This window comes from Perissodus microlepis, chromosome 13, assembly GCF_051167445.1.
Source record: "Perissodus microlepis isolate ML-2025 ecotype Zambia chromosome 13, ASM5116744v1, whole genome shotgun sequence".
Lineage (NCBI taxonomy): Eukaryota > Metazoa > Chordata > Actinopteri > Cichliformes > Cichlidae > Perissodus > Perissodus microlepis.
The window spans coordinates 25,571,110-25,592,784 of NC_140473.1; the positions used below are offsets into that span (position 1 = coordinate 25,571,110).

Genomic DNA, 21,675 nt, shown 5'->3' on the forward strand with positions numbered 1-21,675 from the left:
GTTGGTAAAATGCCATTCTTGTGTCTTTACGCTCTCGTATAGGAGGTCAAGATGAGTCTGCCTGCGCTTACAAGGCGGGCACGGATGTAATCTGCCCAAAGTTACAATAATTAATGTTAAGCTTCTTCAGCAATACGTTTGTGAAAGAACTGGTCCTGATAATATACTTAAAGCTGCACATGCTGCTTGTGTTGCCACGACAAGAAAAGGCAGAGCTTGACGTGCACGCGTACTTGCGAGAGTCCCTCTGCCACTCACGTAGCTCAGCTTAAATCTTTAGTCAAACTATAAGCTGATGCTGCCACAATGCTGGATTAGGTCGACAGGCATGGGAAAGAGAGTGAGAAGGCGGCTCACTTGATGCTAAAGAAATATAAACTACACATGCAGCTACAACAGCATCTGTGGGATGACAAGCAAAAGGACACGTCGCTTAAAAAGGAGAAATTAATCTGAAATGCAATCATTGGTAAATTCCAACTAAAGATTATTTCTTTTACAGGGTGGCATTCATACTTTTAAGAGGCTGAAATCTGATTTACAAGTAGATGAAAAAGCTTGTGAAACAATACAGATGGATGAATAAAACTTGGACAAACGGGATTCAGAGCCACAGGTTGACATTTAAGCAGCTGCAATCCTCCACACAATCACACGGCAAGTCAAAGCGGCCAGCAGCCTTTTCCGATGTGACGGCATTGACAGTCCGTGCTGTCCCTTCCTCAGATACCGAGGGGGATACTGCATGTGTAAAGTACATTAAGCTCTTGCTGGAATCCTTCCTTGTGCCATTCTACTCTCGTCGACTCTCAGACACAAAGGCAGATTAACGGAGCGCACGCCATAAAAACCCTGTGTCAATCTTATCGGCTTGGAGTGCAATTTTTAAATGTATGTTAATCTGGGGGAGCTAAAACTCATTCTCTCCTCTCTCTGCTTGTTTATCTCTTATCGAATGCGCAGTAGGTGAGGGGCAGCTTTGCGGTGCAGCTAAGTGCCATTATTTGGATAATTGCATCCATTGTTGCTGGTTATATAGCTATTTGAAATGGGAGGTGTGTGTAAATAGGTGCAGGGGCCAGGTAGGGGGTGGCTGAGATATATTCAAAAAGAGGCCAGGGGATTTTCTGCGAAGGCTACATGATGCATTTGAATGCTTCTTCACACCTAAAGCTGAATTTTCAATAAGCAGTGTTTGATATGTTTTTGTCTGTGCAACAATACCTTCAGAAAATAACAAAGCCAAGGTCAGGAGCGTTACATGCACCAGAAGAAACACACTAACAATGAATGGTATCTTAACAGAAATTAAACACGTACAATGAAACCATCACAAACCAAAGCTTTTCAGTGTGTTCCAGCTCTTTTGCATTTCTAAGGCGGTCAGATACCCTAACAAAAGTTAAATGACACAGACAGCCATGCATAAATCATAAATAATGAATACGCTTCGGTTCAAATAGAAATCAATAAACTCCAATAAATATTTGGTCTACTGCAGGAGGTGAAACGTTCTCCTAATGTTGCATGTGTGAAGGACAGTACTCCCAGTGGTGCAAGAATAACAAGTTCATTAGTCGAGGGGGGGTGCCGCAGGAATTCAAATTCCCCCCGACCCGGGCCCGGCCTCTGATTGGCTGGCTGCGTCGGCATGGCGAGACTCATTAGAGCCCAGCAGTAATTAAGAGTTGTTAGAAAGTGAATTCTCCAACCGCAGATTAGAAAATTAAACTATTTACTGATTACATATTAATAGAAGACAACAATGGCGCTTGCCATAAGCTTGGAAGGCAACCAAGGAATAAATCTGTGTACTTAATTACCATAAACAATGGGGGCATAGAAATGGAGTTTTATGCACACTCCCTCCTGTAATGTGTCTGATATCAGAAGACACTTGACAATTCTTGTTCAATTATCTCTATTATTTAATGTGCTGTGAACTGCCTCTGAGTAAATAAATTAACCACCCCAATTACTTTGGATTCATCTGGGGAGGGCCGCTGCGTAATAGAAAATGCAGGAGAAAGCTGCATTGTGCCCAAACCTAGGGGAGGAGGGGAGGTGTGTGGAAAAGAAGGGAGAATTTTTTTTTTTTTTGGAGGGGGGAGGAGGAAAGGCTGACTGGAGAAACTGAGATTCACAGGGATAAAAAAGGAATAGAGAAAATGTAAAGACACCCAGTGTGAGAACGTCTATCAAAAACACATGATAAGATTGGTTACCTAAAAATTAAAAGACCTAATTCCTGGTGGAAAAGAAGAAGAAACTCTTTACAGACAGAAAAAGAGAATCTCGAAAATAAAAGGGGAGAGAGAATGACAAAGCAAAAGCATGTGATATCAAAGAAAGGCATACTGTGGACCAGCAGAGCACAGAGGATGTTCCCAGGCTTTCTGCTGCTGGAGCAGAGAGATGAACAATCAGTCATGGGTCAGTCGGTCTGTCTGTTCACATCTGCCCGTCACTCCTGCAGCGCTCAGCGTTACCAGAGCACCACTGCACACTGAGCTCACCCAAACTTACCTTGAGAGGTCTGAATCATATGATCAGATTCACTGCTCTGATTACTCTGCACATCCCCTCTCAAAGAGTCTACTGAGAGTCTGAACTAACTGCTTGCTGGTCTGCGTATAAGCTACGCACATATGCATTATTTAACTGATGGTTAACTCTGAGTCAATCAAGTCCATTTGTGCACGGCTTCAGACCATATTCTAAGCTAAAGCTCTCCTGTCCTATAAACAGTAGCTTAGAAGGGGGGTTAGGTTCACGACAGCTTTTTCACCACAGACTGCCTATCAAAACAAAAACGCAGCTTTGGCACTGCAATGGGAAAAGAAGAAGTTGTAATAGGAAACAGTGATCAGAGAGTGTTTTCAGAATGTCCAACTCTCCCTCTCTGCCATCATGGAGTCTTTCTGCTCCTCCATCTCTAGCCTGACTGCACATAAGGTTATAAAAATGGGGAGGTGACACCAAAGCATAGCGTCAGTGCTATTCATCAGCATGACAGCAATGATCACAACAATGATCACAATGATGTCAGTGTTGGGTTTAGGTTATTTTTGAGGTAAAAAATTCACATACCCAAGGAGTGAAGTTATGTGCTAATGCTAAGGTTGATTAGCAAGCTACATCCAAAAACTGTACAGGTGCAGTGCACAGGCACACATCTGATGATTAGTGCTAACAAACCGACAAACAAAATACTAGAAATCAGGCAAAAATGTCTCGGAACACACAGCAAGCCGTATTATTATTCAGATTGTACCAATGAAATGCTTCAAAAGGCATCAGCAGCACAAACATAGTGGTGAGGACCAGTACAGGGACTTCAGTTAGCAGAGGTACAGCTGCCTGCGTCGGGACACCAGTCAATCAAAGCAGTCCCTACAGGTGTCCCCACACAGTAAAAACACATTTTACCAGTCTGTTTTTACCTTACAACATAAAGCGCCTTGAGGCAACCCTTGTGGTAACTTACACTGAGCTGGACTGAATTTTAACATGGGAGTCTGCTGTTTTTTTTCAGCCACAGGGTTTGTTTTTACACATGAAACACATGAAATTTCGAAAGAATCGGGTTGGAATATTTTTAACAAATTTATCAGACAGCAGGAAACAGTCTGATTCAACACACTCCTAACTGGAATAATAGTTTTGGAGTAGGAGCTGCAACATGTCTGCAAGTCCCAAAAAGTTTTAGGCTGCAGTACAAGTCTGAAAACTACTCATCTTTGTGATGATCCGTCAGTGCACCTCTTCTTCTGCGTTCTGACCCGCGTTGCCCTTCTGTTAAAAATCTTCATTTGTGTAGTTTATTGTCTAATCTTTTGCTGAGATCACAACTGAACTTAAGCTCAATTAAAACACTGAAAGACCGTGGCAAAAAAAAAAAAAAAAGTATAAAAAAGTCCATAAAAAATATATCTGTTCAGACCTCCTAAGAATGTCAACCTTTCCACAGAAGCTTGGCTGCTGGCTCACATCTCTTCATGTTCCATAAACACCATTTTACTCTGGATTAGGATATCTGAAATTAAAGCTGACAGTGGAGTGTGTGTATGAGGTTTTTATTTCTTTGTGTTTTTGTTTTGTTTTGTTCTGAAGGTGATGACAGCTTCACTCGGAGAAGAGTAGTGTTGGTTATTTGTGAAGCAGTGTTATCAAAAAAGAAGGCTACATGCTCAGTCGACTTCCTTCACCAAAATTTTAGTTTTTAACAGCAGATCACGAGTGTGCCAAATCAGCACCACAACGTCACAAAACAAGGTTGTTAAATTAGAGATGCCTGTCGTGTGTGATGACACTTGGTATGTATGTCTGTGCAGTGCCAGTGCAGTGTAAACCACGTGGGCACGGGCACAGGGTGACGCTGATGCACAACGGAGGCAGATTTCAGAACCAGTTATTAGGAGAAACACGAGACACAATAATTTGACCAATAAACACACCGGTGTGCATACACTGAGTGTTCTCACTTAACAACTACCTGCAATGAATAAAACACTTTGGTGGACACACTCCCTAATGTGGTTGCGAAGGAAAAAGGTGTCCCACCCATTATGAGCAAGATATGACTAATAAATTGTCTCCTAAGCGGATGCACGCAGGCAAGTCCACACTGGGTAAAAATTAAAGGATGGCTACCTGCCAAAGTAAGGCTGGCAAAGCAAATGATATTTAAACCAAAAATATTAGCGTTTGGTTAGTAGCTACTAAAAAGTCTTTCTATGATCCCTACTAAAGCACCAGTCAGATGTGACGGATCAATAGTAGATATACTGCTTACAGCCAATCAGCCACAACTTCTGATATTCTGGGTCCTGAGAAAAAAAAAATCTCTCATCTCTGACAGCATATAGAAAGGTGACCCGAGTTGCTGAAGTGATAAAGGTTACTTTAGTGACCACCTGTCATTGGTGAGTTTCAGCCTGAAGACTCCAGACTTTGCCCAAAGGTTCAATCCATAACCTATCGGATGAGTGCTGCAAAATGAGATATGAAAACAGAAATACACTTTCAGGAAGTGAGAAACTTTCCCTCATTTGATGCGACACATTGCCAGTGTTGTACGGATCTGCCTTACATAATGACTACTTCATCATGAATATATAAATATCCTAACACATCTTTGATCAGCGACCAAATGTGATGCTTAAAAAGGTCAGTTTTATAGTATATAAAACATACCATATCACCCTTATATATCCTGATAGTGTATCGACTTGTGGAGACCACATTTTTTCGATTTCATTCCACACTCATGTTAGGAGGAGATGAAAAGCGACCAAGGTGAATTTCTCTTCGTGATATCCTTTTATTATTTTGTCCTCGCCTTCCTGTCGTCGCCCTCTTCCTTTTCTAGTGAATCACATTTTCAGGAGGGGACCGCGGGTATATATATTTATATAAAGAAAAATCTTTATGGCTGAAGGTGTTTGAAAGTAAATAACCCGGCGTCTTGCTGGCTAGTTGCCGCTTTAACAGTGGGTGAAGAAGAAGGAGGGGAAAAACCCCCCGAAAAAAACAGCCCTTCAGATTGACACAATGGCATGCGCTCCGACAGAGGGAGAGGGCACAGAGGCAGGGAGGGAGGCGAAAAGGAGGAAAACGACAACAACAAACAGAGGAGAGATATCCGCCATATCAGGATCCAAATGGGATGGGGAAGGTGAGCGCAAATCCCACCGCCCCAGTTTCCTTTCTAAAAACCCCTTCTTCTATCCTCCCCTGTGTTGCCTTTTTAGGATTTCGGGGGCTAAATCCACCAAGTTAGACGCTGATATATCAGAAAGAGCATGAGAGCTGCTTCTAAATTACTACAGCAAATACTGTACCTACACTCTCACAACATTCACAGACATCAAAATTTTACACTTCTTGGAACCATTTCCCACCCCCCCAGCAGCATTCTTGGGTGAGAAATGGGATGGTTTAGTATCACAAATAGGATGCTATTCTCCAATTTCAGTTAGGGACTCGACGGAGCCAAGGCCCCTCTTTTGGCTCAGCACACTGTCTCATGTCTTAACAAGGCTTTACCCCCAGCCAAATCTTAAATAAAAACCTTCCGAATCCGGCTCTGTACGCCAAACCAGATTGCTTTTTTTTGTGCTTTTTTTCGCGGGTGTGTAAGCATTTGTGTGTGTCTGTCGTGGATTTGTGAACTGTGTCAGTGCTCATGTTGTGTTACCTCATGTTTTTTTTTTTTGCCATTTCTTTGCCTCTCCCTCTCTCCTCCCTTTAACTCACCCCCGTCTTTCCTTATACAGCATATCAATGAAGGCCAGATATGTACAAGGGGAAGGAGGGTGTATGTGTGTAGCCGTGCATGGCTGAGCGCACTGTTCAATAGTGTGGATGCTGGCTGGCTGGCTGGGGCCGCGGCTGGCAAACGGCTGCAGCGGAGACTTCGGCTGGGGCTCCGCTATCGCACCCAGTTATCGTTTCCCCCATGAAGGGCTCCCTTATCACCCCAGCCCAGAGAGGTCTCCCTTCTTCTCCCATCCCCGAGACACACTCCCCCACCCCCTCCCTCCCCACCCACCCACCCTTCCCCTCCTTTCTCCACCTCCTCCTCATCCCTCACCCTCCACCCATCCCCTCCTTTCATATACACCCAGCGCTCCGTCGTGCAACATTCAACCAAGAGGGAGGGTGACGAAGGGGGGGGGGGGGGGGGGGCTTCAAAGATTCTCTCTCACACAAACACACACACCCTGGGCGTACATGGATGTGTGTTTGCGTGTGTACGCTCAATTTGCCAAAACAGTTTTTCCAGTGTAATTGGGCTTGGGGTACCTGTGTCCATGAGATAGCGCAGCCTCTTCTCCACGCGAGCTGCTCGGGCGTCTATGTGCCTCTGCTCGCTCTCCAGTGCAGACAGCTCCCCAACCACATACTGACTGGTGTCTTTGAACGCCTTCTGTCAACCGAGAGAGAGAGAGAGAGACAGAGACAGAGAGAGAGAGAATAGTTAGAGGAAGGAAGTATAGCTATATTAGACAAAGAGCTTTAATCCACATTTGTGAGTTCTACATCTACAAAACCACTTTATAGCCTTTTATTAACCACATTCCACTGTATTATTTCATTTTAACACTAAACACTTTGAAGTTTTCTTCAGTAAACATTAGTTATGTATATCAGGTGTGCTAATCATAAAATAAGCCAACTTATTCTACTTTGATAATAAAGCACATTGAAAAAACTCAGAATAAGGCCACAAGATTTCTTTCTCTAAACTTATTGCTTATCAGTTTATTTATGTGTGGTCCATTAAATATCCTGGTTTTTTGGGGGGTTTTTTTGGGGGGGGGGGGGGGGGGGGGGCTGATAAGCTACATCTTAACAACACTCATCTTAACAATGTCAATGAAGAGTTAACGAAGAAACAGAAAACAGGCACTCACTCATCACTAAACGTCTTGCTCACTTCTTAAAGAGTGCCAGTATTCTGTTCGCTTTTCATGCAACAATTTATCAGCCAGTGTTGGCCCTGTTGACATCAGCAGATTTGCAAACAAGATGGGGCTTTCCCAAAATCAGTAGCAGACATTAATCTGTAGATAGTTAACACTACTGCATCACAGCAACAGAGCTCCACTCTACCAGCTGGCTAAGGCCTTTCTGTGTGGAGGTTGCATGTTCTCCTTGTGTCTGTGTGGGTTCTTTCCAGGTACTCTAGCTTCCTCCCACAGACCACAGACATGGATGTTAGGCTAACTGCTGATTCTAAAATGGCCATAGGGTGAGGTGGACTGTGAGCACGAAGAACTGTATGCCTTAGCCCTGTGACAGACTGGCAACCTGCTCAGGCTGTACCCTGCTTCAGCCCAATGACTGGGATAGCCTCCAGTTCACAAAAGTTCTGAAGATATGTTATGTATTTATGTTTTGCTCACACTAAATGCTCATTAACCACATTTTAAGAGAAAATCTCCAAAATCCAGATTATAGTACTGTGATCAAAGATTCTATCACTGTATCATTGGTTATTTTAACACTAAACTAAACACTGAGCTTTTCCTAATAACTGTTTGTTATGTTATTGATTTAATTTAAATACTGGACGATATAAGTGTGTAAGCCTGGTGTAATGTACGATGAGGTCAGTTATTTTCATAAACAAGATTAAGTAGTTATCCTGAAACAAAGCAGAAATAAAGAACAACAAACAGATTCAAAGACAGAAAAAATACCTTTACAGTCTTGCTAATCCAAGAATCACTCCCTAACCCTTCCGTTCCAAAAGCCAAGTTATGATTGTGTCACTATGAGCATCAGTGGGGGGCAGAGGCTTTGTTAAACTTCCAAAACTGTGCAAGTCATTAAAACCACCATTTAGCCTTCAGCACTTTGAAGTCAATGTACTTTTAGGATGTCTGCGTATCCATATTTCTTTGCAAAAACATTTACATCTAGACTCCACAGTAAATAAACTGGTTAAGATGATTATTTTTTCGATTCAGCTTTCTTCAAGCTCACGACTTCTAATACACAGAGCAACATCAGCCACTCTACACACACACCTCGCTCTATAACCAGACACTTAATACACACTCCATTTCTGACCTGTCTTCACCTCTGTCTCCAGGCTGTTTGCTATTCTTCAGAGAAACTCCTCTGAGTGAGGAAAAAATGTTTATTCAAATTCACTACTGAGGATGCATCCGAAAAAATATCTCTATTTTACTGCTGATGCACTTCATTTTTCTTAATGGGAAGAAGAACTAGAGAGCAGGAGAGAAAGTTTTTTTTCTTTTTTCCATTCCACCCAGGCCAGCACTTTTTCCTGTACTCCTTCCAGCATGCGAGTGTGTGCATCTGTGCGGCTCTGCACACGTGTGATTGTGCAAGTGTGTGTGTGTGTGTGTGCTGATTCCCAACAGCCTTTCCCTCCTCCTTTTCTGTGCGCGCTCTCGCTCTATCACCATATTTTTCCTTGGCAAATCAATTTTACACATGATCAGCCCACTCCCCTTGCCGCGCTCGGCCCAGCCGTAATTAAGAGGAGGGAAATTACCATATATATTATATTAATGCAAACATCATTCAGCAGGTAATTCTTGGCTGATCGGGATAATGGAAAGGTTGAACACCCATTAACCCTGGGGCCCAGGCGCTGGGAGGAGGGTGCTGTGTGTGCGTTTGTGTGTCTATGTGGATGGGACTGGGGTGGAGGGTGCAGGGTCGAGGGTAGGAGAGGGCTGCTTGGGAAGAGATTCACCCCGTGGTCTCTGGTGGCACGCACACACATAATAACATTCTTATAAACACATTCTTTGTGCACACTGCCTGGAATACAGTGTGAAATGTGTGTGAACACTTGAAGGACGTGAAGGCACACTTCTGTGCGAAGACAGAGCTGATATCTACCATTGTTATAATTAAAATGGCAGCCTAATAAATCAATACTTAGATGTGTGTGAGTTAAAGAGACGACAGTAGTGTGTGTGTGAGGGTATAGGAGTGGACAAGGTTAAAGTGGGGAGGCAACTTAAACTAGTAAGGTGACATACAGGAAATTAGGGGGGGGAGGCAATCAACCACTTCACATCTGACCCCCAGGTCTTTCTTTTTTGGATACAGAGTAAAGCAACAGCTGATGAGTGCTACTATCACACTCACACACTAGTTTGTTGTTGCAGATGGGACAAAACTGTATACACTACAGAAAATATGAACAAACCTCCTCTTCAAACGGTCTGCGAACATCAACGTCTATGGGTGAACCTCTGTCCTCCTCAGCCTTCTTCTGATCCTCAGGAACAGACTTCTGTCTTTTCATCTCTGGAACAATGAAGTCACATACATTAACAGGTGAGAGATCCACTTAATGTCATTTCAGTCTTTATATTTTTATTCTAGAGTAGCTTTACATGAGTCACTGGTCAAAATAATCCAGTGATCCAGTATTTGTGGGTTTACAAAAACAACAACAACACAGCTACATGGATCTTCATGATTGGTGTGAACACATCATGACAGGTGTATGTATCCTGCTTAGAAATGCCTCAAATCATACTCTTAGTCAGTCATTTGAGCTGAATCGAGTATTATCTGTATTACATATTATATTGTATATAGTAGTCTTCTTACTTTCTTTATATAAGATATTTTCTGACATTTTACAGATGACTCAGTTACATTATGCAGGAAAATATCTTATAGTTACTGAGAACCCCCCCAGCTATAAACAAGCCTGCTTTCGAACGTTACTGTGAACAAGTGAATCCTTGTAGCCTTTTGAGGAGTCGAGTTACTGCTCCTCAAAATGTCTGTGGACGTCCTCAACAGTTAATTGCTGTGTGTGAATCAAGTGTCTCCGTATGCAAACATACCTCCTTGGGTAAACAGTGCATACATTGTGTTTGTGTGCTTGTGTGCTTGTGCTGTAACGTTCCCCCACCTGGTCTGCTCTCCACATACTGGCTGAAGGACTTGAGCTGTGTTTTCCTGACTGCAGAGTCCTTGTTGAAGACAACTGGGTTTCGCAACCTCTCCGTGGCTCTGCGCAGCCTCTCAGCTCTCAACTCCTCTGCATTATTCTGTCAGACACCGGGAAAGTCAGCGTTTAGCTTGGTCAAGTATTGCCTACTGACTCAGGAAGACAAAGACCATCAACGGTTGTTTCTATTTCTGTGTCAACTCTTAATTTGCAGTTCATGGCATCACCAAACAAGGTAAACAAAGGGACATATTTTCAGTCAAAACTGCTTCAACACACAAATCATGCAATTGATAAAGCTAACCGTGAAGTAAGGAAAGAAATGCAATCATAGCCTAGTGAGCTGATGATTTTATTTACAAGGCAAGACATGTGGAGAGATGGATAACCCAACTGACAAACACATGCGGCTCAAAGAGACACGCAAAGAGAGTTCAGACTGCAATAACAGCTGGTGCACAAAAGCTAAAACAAACCAAAAGCACACATAGAAACAGAGCTGATTGTTTAATTTTAAATTACAGGCAATGGCAGCAATTAGTCTGCTGCCTCTTCAAATCTCGTCTATTATTCTGTCAGACTCTACCAGTCACTTAGATATGCTCTCAACCTTTTATTAGGCAGTCGTTTCAAGATTTCAGAGCGGCTCTGTGATTATTGTGACCAAAAACACACATGCACACAAAACTACAGCACTGTAAGTGAACACACCAACTGACAGGCCATGAGATAAATCTGGTAGAAGTTGATATGTTAGCTACATTGTGATTTGTTTGCATGAAGCCCTCTGAAAATACACACACACACACACACAGACAGGCGCACACACTCATTCATTCACTCCCTCACTCATGAGAGAGACAAAAAGGAGGCAATTAACTTGACTTTCAGCAAAACCTCGAGCCAGAAAATATATTCAGATTATGCAAAATGCAAAAAAACGCTATTGTTTTCAAAGCGAACATGTGTTAGAAAGGCACACGCTCGCTTCTCCCGCTATCAAAAACAGCATGCAGAAATGCTTTATTACCAAGCCCCCCAAATATGCCAAGCCGAGTGGAAAAGAAACCGACTCGGGCTAAGATTGACGTCGCAGCAACGTTAATAAGACGGCGAAACGTGTAATAAAGTCGACAATTAGAGCAAACATGTTCCACTGCTTGAAACAGGGGGAGATAGTCAAGCAGGGTGTGCAGTGCGAGGAGGGCTAATAGAGACGGGTGTGGGTGGGAAACGGCGTGTAGACGGGGAGTTGTTAGTTTAGCTTCAGATTATTGACTTTCAAAAACAATGTCAGCAATTAGTCTGTTCTCACTTTGTTTTGTCTATTAGTCTGTCAGCTTCCACCAGCCACTTAAAAACCTTATGTCAAGACAAATTGAGGCAAATTTATTTATGAAGTGTTATACACAAAAGCCCAATTAAACATTTTAAAATGTGAGGACAGCGCTCGCATCAAGGCAACACCAAGGCGATCCAGAAGGATGTTTAACTCTTACACAGCCATGGTATTTTAAAAACAAAAACACGATGAAGTGGAAAACTTTATCAGTGCTTCCTTTATCTATGAGAGATATTATAAAATGCTCTCATGTCATTAATTATGGTTTTTAGTCACATTTCGGTTTAAAGGAGTTATGGCACCACATTTACACCTGCTCTTTATGCCATACTTGGTAGTTTAGAAGTGCCTAAAAGTGCAAACAAAGATCAGCACTAGGGCTGCTCAATTAATCGAATTTTAATCTCGATTACGATCTGGGCTTTCAACGATCATTAAAAATGACTGAGCTGATTATTAGCCCCTCCCTCGTGCTCTACTCTCGCGCTGCTCCGTGTGGCAAATCGAGCGCACCTCTCTGCATTTCGAACACGTGTCACAACAATTAAAAGCAGCGGTCCCCAACCTTTTTTGCGCCACGGACCGGTTTATGCCCAACAATATTTTCATGGACCGGCCTTTAAGGTGTCGCGGATAAATACAAAAAAATAAAACTAGTACCGGTACCGAAAAAAAGAAAATTTATTCATAACACACGTGAAAAGACCAAGGAAAACCGAGTAAACGATAAAAAACGATAACAAAATAACGCTGAAAACCGATAAAAACCCTGAAAACTATACATTTCACACCTGAGCCTCAACTCTCGCGGCCCGGTACCAAACGACTCACGGACCGGTACCGGTCCGAGGCCCGGGGGTTGGGGACCGCTGATTAAGAGGACCCGAGGGAAGCTCGGAAAGCTAAGCAGAAGTTATTTGGAGAGGAGAGTGACTGCCGTTGGTTGAAAAGAGAGGTAAAAAAAAACTTCAGTGGTGTGGAAACATTATGGGTTCGCGGAGTCAGACGTGGATCAAGTAGACATAGTGTGTAAACTTTGCTACAGTGTCGTAGCTGCACCACAGAGCAACACTGCAAAGTTCACTAAACATAGATGTTTACATTTTTCATTTATTTTTTATATTGCAAACATTTGCACTGTTATCAGTATTTGCACACTATTTTATATTATTTTTTGACAATCTTTAAAGTCATTATTCAATACATTGTTATTGTTAAATAAATATCGTCAAATAATCGAGATCTCAATTTCAGTCAAAATAATCGTGATTATCATTTTTGCCACAATCGAGCAGCCCTAATCAGCACCAGTGAGAAAACTGTGCTACAAACTGTCCAACTACCCCTGAAAACAGCACGTTTGTCTACGGCCTGCTGGTCTGCTCTGGTTCTCGATCGGCAAATACTTCAGGAATGGACATTCACAATAAAATCAAAGTCTATAATGTTAAGAAAACAAAAACAAAAAACAAACAACCATGCCCACCATTTCCTGGGAAAAAACATTTCTATGACACACAAATGTAATGAATTTCTGGGCTCACAAATGCCTCCATTGGATGACCTTAAAGTTAAATTACTTATTGAGGGAGAAGTAACGAGGAACAGTTATCAAAGGGTTTACTTCCCTCTGATCCGTTTCTTCTCCATTGTCCTATCAAAGTAAAGGCTTAAAAGGCCAAAAACATATTAAAAACAGAATGCACCACTGTATGTGTAGTTCATCCAGAGTGTATGATATAAGATGATATATGATATAAGGTGAGGATCTTGCTTCAATTTTACATCTTTAGTTCTAACTAATAACAAAAAGTAAAAAAGGTAACGGTCGACTCAATAATGGTTAAATAATTGTGCTTGATGGTTTTTTTTTTTTGGTTTTTTTTTTTACTGTGTAGCCTCAAATCATTTGCTGACATCCTCAACAGGCTTCTTAAACTCAGTCTTCAAAACTATGAGAATTTCCTGTTCTACATCTTCCAATTAATGTTGCCAAAATGTGTTTTGTTTTTCCCCACGATGAAGCTGATATCTTCAAATATAAAAAAAGGTACAGTGGTCCCTCGCAGCCTCGCTGATTTTTTTATGTGCAGTTTTGCATGCTTTTTTTTCCCCCCCACAGCACATTGTGTTCTGCGTACCGATTGGCTGTATACCATTGTCAATCAATCTTGTGCTGTAGTCCTGTACAGTACAGAATGTGTTCAGCTCGTCAAATTTACATAAATCTTCGATCGCTAGCAGTGTGACTCTGAAGTGCTGTACTGTAAGTTTGTAGGTTTTCTCCCCAACAACCACAACAATGTTGATGAAACGTTTTGCACCTTCAAAGGCAACCACGGGTGCCTTTGGTTTTATTCTATAATACTGAAATTATTTTTCTGCGAAGGTTTGAACTTTGAGTGTTTAAACAAGAGAGAAAAGTGTGGAAATGTTCGTGCCTGTCAGAGAAAAGTGTATAAAGTGTTTAGTGAGGGGTTTTACAGCCTTAAAACATCTATAATAATTGTAAAAAATAAAGTTGGCTACCTCGCAGATTTCACGTATCGTGGGTTATTTTTAGAACGTAACTGCCGCGATAAACGAGGGACCACTGTTTTACAGAGACGAATCGTGATGCCGTTTGAGCTGCCTCAAATCTTATTGCTCTCTCAGATAATCAAGATGATATTTTCATACTAATTTTTCAGTATTTTTCCCACCTCGAAATTCATTTTGCTGTTCTTTCTCTTAAATGCTCTTTAAAGTGTTAATACGATGAGTAACTCTAGTCCTTAAATCCCAGCAGCAAAGAGAGACAGCAGCATGTATCTGCCCTCTGTTTACCTGATACTTTCTTGGGCTTGGTTACAGAAATAAGGTGGCTTCCTATTGGTTTTAGCACAAAGCATCACAATCACCCGCCAATCCTGGCTTCGCTAAATCAGCTTTCTGTTTGAGTGATTTTAAAATTTTACTGATTGTTTTTAAGCTTAAACTTAAATGTCACTGTGCTTTTGCCACCCAGTCTGACTTGTTTGAGTAGATGAGGCTGAGAGAATCGGTGACTTCCTTTATATCAGGGATGTGAAACTTATATTACATCATCTGCCACTTTAATCTTGGGTGAGCCAGACAAGTGAAGCTCCCCCATGTGTCATTGTAAAGAAGTTTACCTGCACATTTAATCCTGGAGATATCTTAATATATATATAAAAGAAGTGTAATTACAACAATATGTCATTTTCCTACCTGACAGAGAAATGCTGCTGTAGTAAATCAAAGAAATTTGTCAGCATGACTCTTTGATCTTGTAAAATGTAAGTAATACATGTGCAAAATTATAGAAAAGTTAGCTGGTAGCTCATTATCCATAACACCTTGTAGTTGTGATAAAACAGAAGGTTTTTGTGGACCTAATGTAATGCCCCCCAAAAAGAAAATTCTATGGTAGACAGTGAAAAAACAGGAACTTTCTGTCATTTAACCGTTTATATATTACTTAATTACTTTTGTGCAGTATGAATGGCCATGGGAGAGACATTTATTAGTGTAAAACTTAAAATATAGTTAAAAGTCCAAAAATCATGTCAGGGACCCCTAGACCTTCTGTTTGACAGCCCTGATTTAAATAATTTAACACACATTCTTATAGGCTTACTTTAAAGTGATTTCCTCTTCCTCTGATGATGATTATTACTAATCATTTATTTATTTCATAATATGCATTTCGCTTTGTGCATTTTTTTTTAACTTTAAGTTACTATCCATTTTGGCTTTCTCTATGTATTCTGTATATATGTATGAAAATGTTATTATTAGCATAAATAAAGATGACAAGATCCATTTATGCAGACAATCATGTCAAGCGTGCAGATCTACAGACTTATTGTGTTAGAAAATATAGTTTAAGCAAACAAGAAATACAAACGCGTGATGCAAAGCAGCTGAAAACTTAGTGCTATTGGTCATATAAAAGACAAAGGTCCATCCAGTTAGTGATTTTATGAATATTTCATATGTTTGTTTAAAGAAAAATGAAACAATCACTGATAATTGGATGTCAACGGATTTGTTGGATTAATGCTCCTGTCCTTGTCATATTTTCATGAGGATGTTTTTTTTAAGATTTTACCACACTGAGTGGTAAAATCTGCAAGCTCTAACAATATGTGGAGGGAATGGTTTATTTAGCAAAAGAATAATCTAATCCCTGGGGAGACTGATTAGGGCACTGGGCCTGCCTCTCCAATTATTACATACTGTTAAACTGTTGTGAATTGTGACTTGTTCACTAGACTACAACTACAGGTTAAACAGCAGCTCCTCTCTTAAAGTTCAGCAGCTGCATTTCAACCAAAAGACAGAAAAAGAGAGAAAAAGAATAGTCTTACATTTCTCTCTCAGCCACACACACCCCCACAAACACACCCACCCACAATGCATACCCACTTGGCTACCCCTCTGTCTTTTTACGCTTTGGGACGAGCAGATATTGGGGTGTAATTTTTACTTTCTGCCGCTCCCCTCTGCATCTCTTATCACCGCTATCATCTCTGTGTTGAGCTGTGGCAAGCTGTGGCAGTGGTGATTCAGGGCTTTTGGTGCATGTGAGTCTGTGAATGTGTGTGCATGGGGCTACGTGACTAATGTTGCAGTCTGCTGAGCGTTGCATGCCCTTATCGTGCGCTGCCGAGGCTGCGCATACACACAATCGCTAATGAGAGGACGAGTGTGTGTGTGACGTTCCTGCAGGTCGTTCCAAAGGCCTGAAGGACTTTTGGGAGACCCGATCCTCTTGGGACAATTTATCCATATTTTAAAGGACAGAAAAAATGAACCCAGTCAGCTGATGAGGGAGAACAGACATAATTATTCACATTTGCACACATTTACTGTAAAACTATTACTTTAGTAGTTGTTGTAGTTTTTATATTTTATAACCGTAAAACTGCACCAAACTTAAGTTAAAACTGGAGATAATAAAAGCTGCACAAAAATAGAGCAACAGTATTACTAAATTCTTGTGTACCACCTTTACAACAGATGGCAGAATTGCATAAATTATATATTCCTAAAAATTTCTCAAAGACGACAAAGATTAGTGCCAGTGTGGCTCTGTTAGGCTTAGAAATGGTTTAGAAATTTTGGAAATTGCACCTGAAATAAACAATCTTTAAGTTGTTCGTACTATTCAGTAACCTAATCAAGCACTAATGGTTTCCAGTGCCCAGAAACCGGGGCTGCTCTGACTTTTGTTATTTTATTTCATATAAAAGCTGCAACATTCAAGAATCTAATGCAACTTATCATCTTACTCATGCCTTTCGCCTTGTAAGAAATAAATGAAGAACCAAGCAAATGCTGTAAGTTAACACTGTTTTACCTGTTCAGCTGATATCTGCCCACTTATGTCCACTGTAGAGATCATTTTTTTTCTGTATTATCCAGTCTCTTTCTCTAACAGCTGTAACCTGGGACATGAGATGCATTTTGGACAAATTTTGTCTCAAACTTACCATCTTAGCAGATTGTTAGCAATACACTGAGTGTAACAATACAAGTCGCCACCCATCAAAGCCGATTTTCAGGCAGAAACCCTGAGCATCTGTTGATGTACTGTACAGAACACCATTTCAAGATACAGTCTCTAAAATACCTCTTTCTGCATCAGTGACAACATAAAACTCCTAAATACGGTGTGTGTAAATCTCCTGTGTAAAACTGTAATGAAAAAGTTAATCAGCAGTTAAACCACAGATTTTAAACTCAGCTCATGTGAAGTGAGAAAGAAATAACCGAACCCACAGCTTTTTTGTAAATGAGTAGATGTGAATTTTGAAAAAATTCAAAACAGATGCCCAAAAACTTTAGGTTTAACATAATGTCTCAGTGTTACCGGATTCACCAAGTTCACAGATTTAAAAGGCACAAATGCTTCACGTGTAACATTTTTATAACTAATCAGCAAAAGTATTTCACATCCTTTTAACAAATAACTTATCTAGATCTAAAAACGTTTTTAACTTTCATTACATTTTAATTTGTGTGTAGCAATGCTGGTACTGCATCAACACACCAATAACAACAATGCTAACCAAACCCTTCTGAAAGCTGGTTCTGACTAACTGGTTTCATATTTGATACCCCAGAATGATCGCCACAGCAGACCCACTGCACTGATAGTGATGGAGCTCAAATCAGATGTGAATAGAGTATGTAAATACACTTTTGGGTAAAGTGCTATGAGAAGAGTAAGGATTGTACCAAATGATAATTTTACCTCTCTGAGGGTCAAGCGGTAACACGCACACATACGCACTCCTTTGGCCATAAAGGACTAAGCCTTTTAGCCTTTGAACACAAGAGGGTGTTTATGTGAATCGATGATCAAAGACACCCTGTGTCGCCATAAGCACAGAGGGTTTTGCTTGTACTGACAGCCACACACATACTCACCTTATTCTACTTGACATTCAAAATCAATTAAACAGATGTTCAAACCGGCCGACTGCGTTGTTGACTCAATATTCACATCAGAAGCTATAGACGCAAGCAGCCATAACAACCCCCTGTTCCCAACCTATACGCGCACACATACACACACACACACACACACATACATATATGACTATCTGAAAAGGTCACGCTTAATAGAGGGGACTGCTACATGTTATGTAGAGCATTGTGATGTCTGTCTGTGTGTGCATGATTCGTGGAGACAGACTCGAATGGACAGAGGGGGATAAACTATGGTCTTACATGAAGTGGTCTAGGTGACTGATGTCTACAAAGACTCAGCCGGCTGACAAGCGGGGTCAATCGGACCTAATTGATTGGACTAAGTCTTTGATGGTGTGCTGAGAAAGGTGGAAGACACACACACACACACACACACACACACACACACACACACACACACACACACACACACACACACACACACACACACACACACACACACACACACACCAACAGAACGAGAGATGAAAGGAAAGAGAGGTAAGAAACTAGAGAGTAGGTGCTCTGAGGTCAGCGTACCTCCAGTCCTTCTGCAGGGCTGAGCGGGGAGGTAGAGGAGGAGGCAGTGGGTGACGATGAGGAGGAGGTGGAAGACGGGGATGAAGGAGAAGTGACTCCTCTTGGGCTGACCTCCACCAGCTTCTTCAGCTTCAGATCCACATGCTTACTGTTTGTACCTGAAGAGAAAGAAAGGGACAAACTGATAAGCAATAAGAGGGTTATTTCTACAATTTATATCAATGTCACACTTACACAAAAACCAAAAAAGAGAAGCGACTTAGTCAGCGCTAACATCCACACACTAAGGCAAACCCACAGATAAGGAATATATACACAACAAACATATGTGAGAATACAACATATACAGTATACACACACACGTGGAAAGAGTCGGAAGTCTTACATCCTGTTTGCATTATCGCCCAGGTTCCGAGTGTACATGTAGTCTAATGCTCACAGATAAATGAAGGTGATTTTGATCTTCAAAAATAAAAAATATGGAGCTGTGAATGATCACTGAAGAACCAGTTTAACATGTGCTTAACATGTTAAAATGCATTTGCACTTATTTTCTGAGAATATTTCTCAATCTAATAATCTCTTTTCGTTCTCATTCTGTCTGTCAATCTGACTTCTTTCCTACTTTTACCTCCACCCATTCTTAATTTGTTTTTTTAACCTTTTCCTTCCCTCCCTCTCTGTCTCTGCTTGCCAGTAGCTGCAAACAGCTTTATTTTCCAGGGACTGGTAACCACAGCTCCCCTGCCAGGCCAGAGCACTGCACTGAAGAAGATGAAAGAACAGGAGGGCGACCGTTTCATGTGTCACCTCCCCCCGTGACATGCACACTCACAAACACACACACACACACACACAAGTGTGAGGATGCATGTATACAGATGCCAAGCACAGGCACATGCTTTTGAATACAAGCGTACAAATACACCATATATACACAATGGAGCAGGTAGGCTGAATAACCTTGACTTCCCATTTTCAGTGGAAATATTAACACAATAAACAGTGGTATCAGCCACTTAGTGTTACAATCACCACAATCAATTGCTTTCAAGACTACATAAAAATTACTACCAGCAAAAAAACCCCAAAAAAACCCTACACACAACTGTGAAACAAAAATAGTGCAGAGATACTGAACTTCAAAGCTTGAGGAAGCATTTGTCTGTTTTTTATTAATGTCTGTTTCTTCTGGTCCCCTCACTGTACTCTCACCTATCTCACATCGACAGGAAATTAAAGAGGCAAATAAAGTAAATGAAATACAAACAAAGTAATTAGTTTACCTCTGAAGATTTGAGCAAATGCTTTACTGAAGATATTTTTTGTTTTGTTTATGTCTAGGGAGCAGTTTTCAGAGTTTTTAATTACTTTTTTTTTTAATTATAAAAGAAAACATAAAAACACCCCAACAGTTTTACACCAACAGTATGGCAGCTTCAAACTACTAAGTTAGAGTGCGTGAAGAGTAGTTTGTGGAAATGAACTGAAAAGATGAAAAGCTTGGGCTCAGGTAAGTGACTAAACGAAAAAACAAGTGAATGAGAAGCCTGGTAATAATTAAATACCTGCATAGCTCAACCAGCGCACTGGTTATAAAGGTTACAACTAGTGCATAAACCAGTGGTTAGCTTTATGCACTAAAGTCTTCTGGGTTAGGTTTGGGCAGTAAATTCTTCTCAGCTATGTTTGGGACCTAAAATCATGTTGGAGAGCTACAGGCACAAAATCTAATGGATAAATTTACAAAAAGATGGATAACAACTTCTCACTATCTGGTAAATCAAAAATGAAGTATCTTTGGAAATGCATTATCTGTTAGATATTAGGTTAAAATGGTAATTAATTGAAGACAGTGTAATTCAATGTAACTTGAGTGAACAATTGGCAAAGAGGATTTAGGTACTAAAAGGGATGTTAAAGAATGTCCAGGCAGGTCATGAATTAGTTAGAAAAATAAAAGAAGAGCGAGTCATGCAAAACTGCACAGCGTCAGCCAGTTATTTTACCCAAAAAGGTTAGCTCAGAGCTGGGGTTAGTAAGCTCCAGGGGGCCCTGGGTGCTGGAAGTAGTTGGAAGAGCCTCCAGTGGCAGCAGGTTAGTAGGCAGTGCAGATGCAGATGTGGCAGCGGTATCAACAGCACGATCATCACCACCGAAGTGGAACTGCTCCTCCTCAGCCCTCACATTTCCCTCATCCTCACCCCTTACACCAGTAACACCAACATCCTCATGATGACTTCTGACTCCGTCCAAAACATCTGTAGGTATGGAGTTGGACAGCAGAAAGGAGGCAAAAAATGAAGTAAGGAGCAAAATGAGCAGGAAGGAAGAAAAAGGAGATGGTGATGATGTAAAGAAAAAAAGGACAACGATGAAGTTTAGAAAATAGAAAGGTGTTAAGAGAACACAATACAGAATAAGGGAGGAGTACAGAGAGAGACATTTGGTTAGTTTGTGATAATATTAGTCTGTGATAAGAATAAGTGTTAGGATCCTGTTGTTAACCATCTCCATCGCACTGTGGAAAACAACAGTAAATATATTATGATGGCTTTTGTTTGCGGAAAACTCATGGAAAGTTTTAGGGCTCTGTGCACATTCTACACAGATACACTAGTTAATACGTTTATTTATTGGCATGAAAATGCAGCAAACTCCAAAAGAGAGACAAGAAAGGTCTCTGAGTACATCGATCTGTGTGGGTTTAGTGCCTGCTCGCAAAAATATCTGACACACAAAGTGAAAATGAGACCCCAGTTTAATTTCCACCAATTCAAGGATCTGCCTTTCTTTTTCCAGATAAAAGACGAAGGGGGAACAAAAACCACAAAAACATGAGTGTATATTCCATTAT

At 41.0% G+C, this 21,675-nt stretch overlaps 1 protein-coding gene across 4 annotated transcripts in view; it reads right to left on the bottom strand.

Moving 5' to 3' along the window:
• The window catches only part of ehbp1 (EH domain binding protein 1), a 159,940-nt gene that overhangs the window by 27,686 nt on the left and 110,579 nt on the right, over window positions 1-21,675 (bottom strand). For 2 of the 4 annotated variants that reach the window (XM_084948666.1, XM_084948667.1), the window contains 5 exons: window positions 20,828-21,079; window positions 18,819-18,976; window positions 10,418-10,556; window positions 9,698-9,798; window positions 6,808-6,931 (listed from right to left, as the gene is read on the bottom strand). In XM_084948666.1, coding sequence (XP_084804792.1) covers window positions 6,808-6,931; window positions 9,698-9,798; window positions 10,418-10,556; window positions 18,819-18,976; window positions 20,828-21,079 — 774 coding nt within the window. The remainder of the gene's footprint in view (window positions 1-6,807; window positions 6,932-9,697; window positions 9,799-10,417; window positions 10,557-18,818; window positions 18,977-20,827; window positions 21,080-21,675) is intronic. The other 2 variants (XM_084948668.1, XM_084948669.1) reach the window with 2 other exon arrangements.